This window comes from Propithecus coquereli, unplaced genomic scaffold, assembly GCF_000956105.1.
Source record: "Propithecus coquereli isolate 6110/MARCELLA unplaced genomic scaffold, Pcoq_1.0 Scaffold167, whole genome shotgun sequence".
Lineage (NCBI taxonomy): Eukaryota > Metazoa > Chordata > Mammalia > Primates > Indriidae > Propithecus > Propithecus coquereli.
In genome coordinates, this window is record NW_012141302.1 from 2,700,367 (window position 1) to 2,703,092 (window position 2,726).

General features: G+C 34.3%; 1 protein-coding gene across 1 annotated transcript in view; it reads left to right on the forward strand.

The window, feature by feature from the left end:
• The window catches only part of HECW2 (HECT, C2 and WW domain containing E3 ubiquitin protein ligase 2), a 211,165-nt gene extending 208,848 nt beyond the window's left edge, over window positions 1-2,317 (forward strand). Inside the window, exon 28 of the mRNA XM_012641641.1 lies at window positions 131-2,317. Within this exon, the coding sequence (XP_012497095.1) occupies window positions 131-242 (112 nt within the window). The 3' untranslated portion in view covers window positions 243-2,317. The remainder of the gene's footprint in view (window positions 1-130) is intronic.
• The last annotated feature ends 409 nt before the right edge of the window (window positions 2,318-2,726 follow it).

The following is a 2,726-nucleotide window of genomic DNA, read 5'->3' on the forward strand; positions in this document are numbered from 1 at the left end:
TTAAAATTGGTAACAAATAAATTTGAATATGAAAGACATGCATACACACACACATACACACACACACACACATTCACATTCTCATTTCACTTGACCTGTCCTAAACTATGTGTTGCTTCTTCTTTTGCAGAGCTCATACTTGTTTTAACCGTCTGGATCTGCCCCCGTACCCATCCTTTTCCATGCTTTATGAAAAACTCTTGACAGCAGTTGAAGAGACCAGTACGTTCGGACTTGAATGAACTGGAAGCACAATGCCCAGCTCTTTGTGGACAGGCAATTTCAGACGCTGCCTTCTAGAAGAATGACTGAACACTGGAAGTTTCAAGAGTTTGCTTCCTTTAGGGTAACGCTGAGTGCTCTTATTTTCCAGGAACACGTGCTCTGTCACATTTGGGGACTGGTCATGAGTCCTCTTAGAAGGATTGGGTGAGCTTGATGCCCAGGGAACAACCCAATAGTCTTTCAATCAACAGTTCTTGACTGCCAAACTTTTTCTATTTGTTACGTTCCAAGACAGAGATGAACCTGTATATGATCAGCTCCATGGTAATTTCTATGGACTCAGGAGAATCTTGAAACTTACTCTTGAATGTGGTTCAAGCCAAACTGGCAGCACTTGGCCCAATCTCCAAATTAGTGCAAGTTAAATAATATAATAAAAACAAATATATTTCCTGAAAGTATATTCATTTAAGCCCTAAGTTATAACAGAATATTCATTTCTTGCTTATGAGTGCCTGCATGGTGTGCACCATAGGTTTCAGCTTTCATGGGACATGAGTGAAAATGAAACCAAGTAAATATGAGGTTACTTTAAAGATTTGCAATAAGGTGGTCTGTGACAATGTATATGCCAGTGGTATGTGTATAATTATGGCTGAAGACAAACTGTTATTCAATGAATTACTAATGACAGATTTTATGCTTTATAATGCATGAAAACAATTTTAAAATAACTAGCAATTAATCACAGCATATCAGGAAAAAGTACACAGTGAGTTTTGTTTATTTTTTATAGGTTCATTATATTTATGTTCTTTAAGATGTATATAAGAACCTACCTATCATACTGTATGTATCACCAGTTCCATTGTCGTGTTCCATGCTTACTCGGGCATCATGCTAATATGCATCCATTTAAGCACTCTCAAGGGAACAAAAGGGCCTTTTATTTTTATAAAGGTTAAAAAAAATCCCCAAAATATTTTGCACTGAATGTACCAAAGTTGAAGGGACATTACAATATGACTAACAGCAACTCCATCACTTGACAAGTATAATAGAAAATAGCTTCTAAATCAGACTTCCTTCACAGTGCCGTGTCTACCACTACAAGGACTGTGCATCTGAGTAATAATTTTTTAAGACTCACTATATGTGATAGTATGATATGCATTTATTTAAAATGCATTAGACTCTCTTCCATCCATCAAATACTTTATAGGATGGCATTTAATACAGATATTTCGTATATCCCCGACTGCTTTTTATTTGTACAGCATCATTAAACACTAAGCTCAGTTCAGGAGCCATCAGCAACACTGAAAAGATCAGCTCTCTTTAGTAATAAGAATTCCATTTTCCCTCATCAATGAAGACATCACAAATTGAAACTCTCAGTACTATATTTCTAAGCCTACATTTTCACTGATGCATAATTTTCTTATTAAGAAACAGTTTTTCTATGGTAACTCCAAAACTGCGTGACATCATTCATCTTATTTCTGCTTAATTTTTATGAGAGGGTGTCCTTCATCTTAATTGCTTTTGGGATTACTCCACATCATTGTTTATTTCTTGACTTATGGCCATAAATAATCAGACGTTCAATAGAGTGAAGTTAAATTGAGGATGATAAAATTGTTGGATTAACATTTGGTTTGCCAGCCTGTGGGTTTACAGGCATTCCCCAGATATTTATTTGAGATTTATATTTATAAGCAGCCATGGAATTCCTATTATGGGATGTTGGCAATCTTGTATTTTATAGAGGTCATATGCATAGTTTTCATAGATGTTTCATGAGAACTGATTGCTCTCCTGTTGGTTAAGCTGCGTTTACTATTGGAAGCCTCAAGAGGAATACCACTCATATTGCATTCCTGCACTAAAGGCAGGTACTGCAATGTGGGGAAATGTTCTGAAAAAAGGTTATATTAGAAAATATATAATAGAAATCTGGACACGAGAAAGGAAGATTTATCTGTATATTATAATTGGACCAGAAAAAAAGGGAAAAGGAAAAAAAATTTAACTGGAAATGTCAGTTTGTACTTATCGATCATGAATGCAAGTATATATTTAATTTTGCAAACTGTTTTCACTTGTTTGTACTTTTTCATTATAAGGAAAAGTAATAGCACTTTTTAAAAAAATAATCACAGTTTTGACAGTATATGAGATGTTTCAGAGCTGGCATTCTCTAAGTTGCATTTCTTTCAAAAATACACTCACAGACCATGTTTGCTTTCATTTTGGTTTGATATACTTTGTTACCATATTCCATACTATTAGGTAAAAAAGATTTGAAATAAAATGTATCTCTTTAATTATTCCTAACAAATACATTTCTTTGTTAAGGCATCCAACTTCTTCCCAAATAACAGTTCACTTTAATATATGCAGACATTCTTAGTATAATTGTCTAGTTGATACCATTCTCAGAATTGGGAATTATCAAAGATATACTTAGCATATCAGAACACTGTGATAACCTATGTATT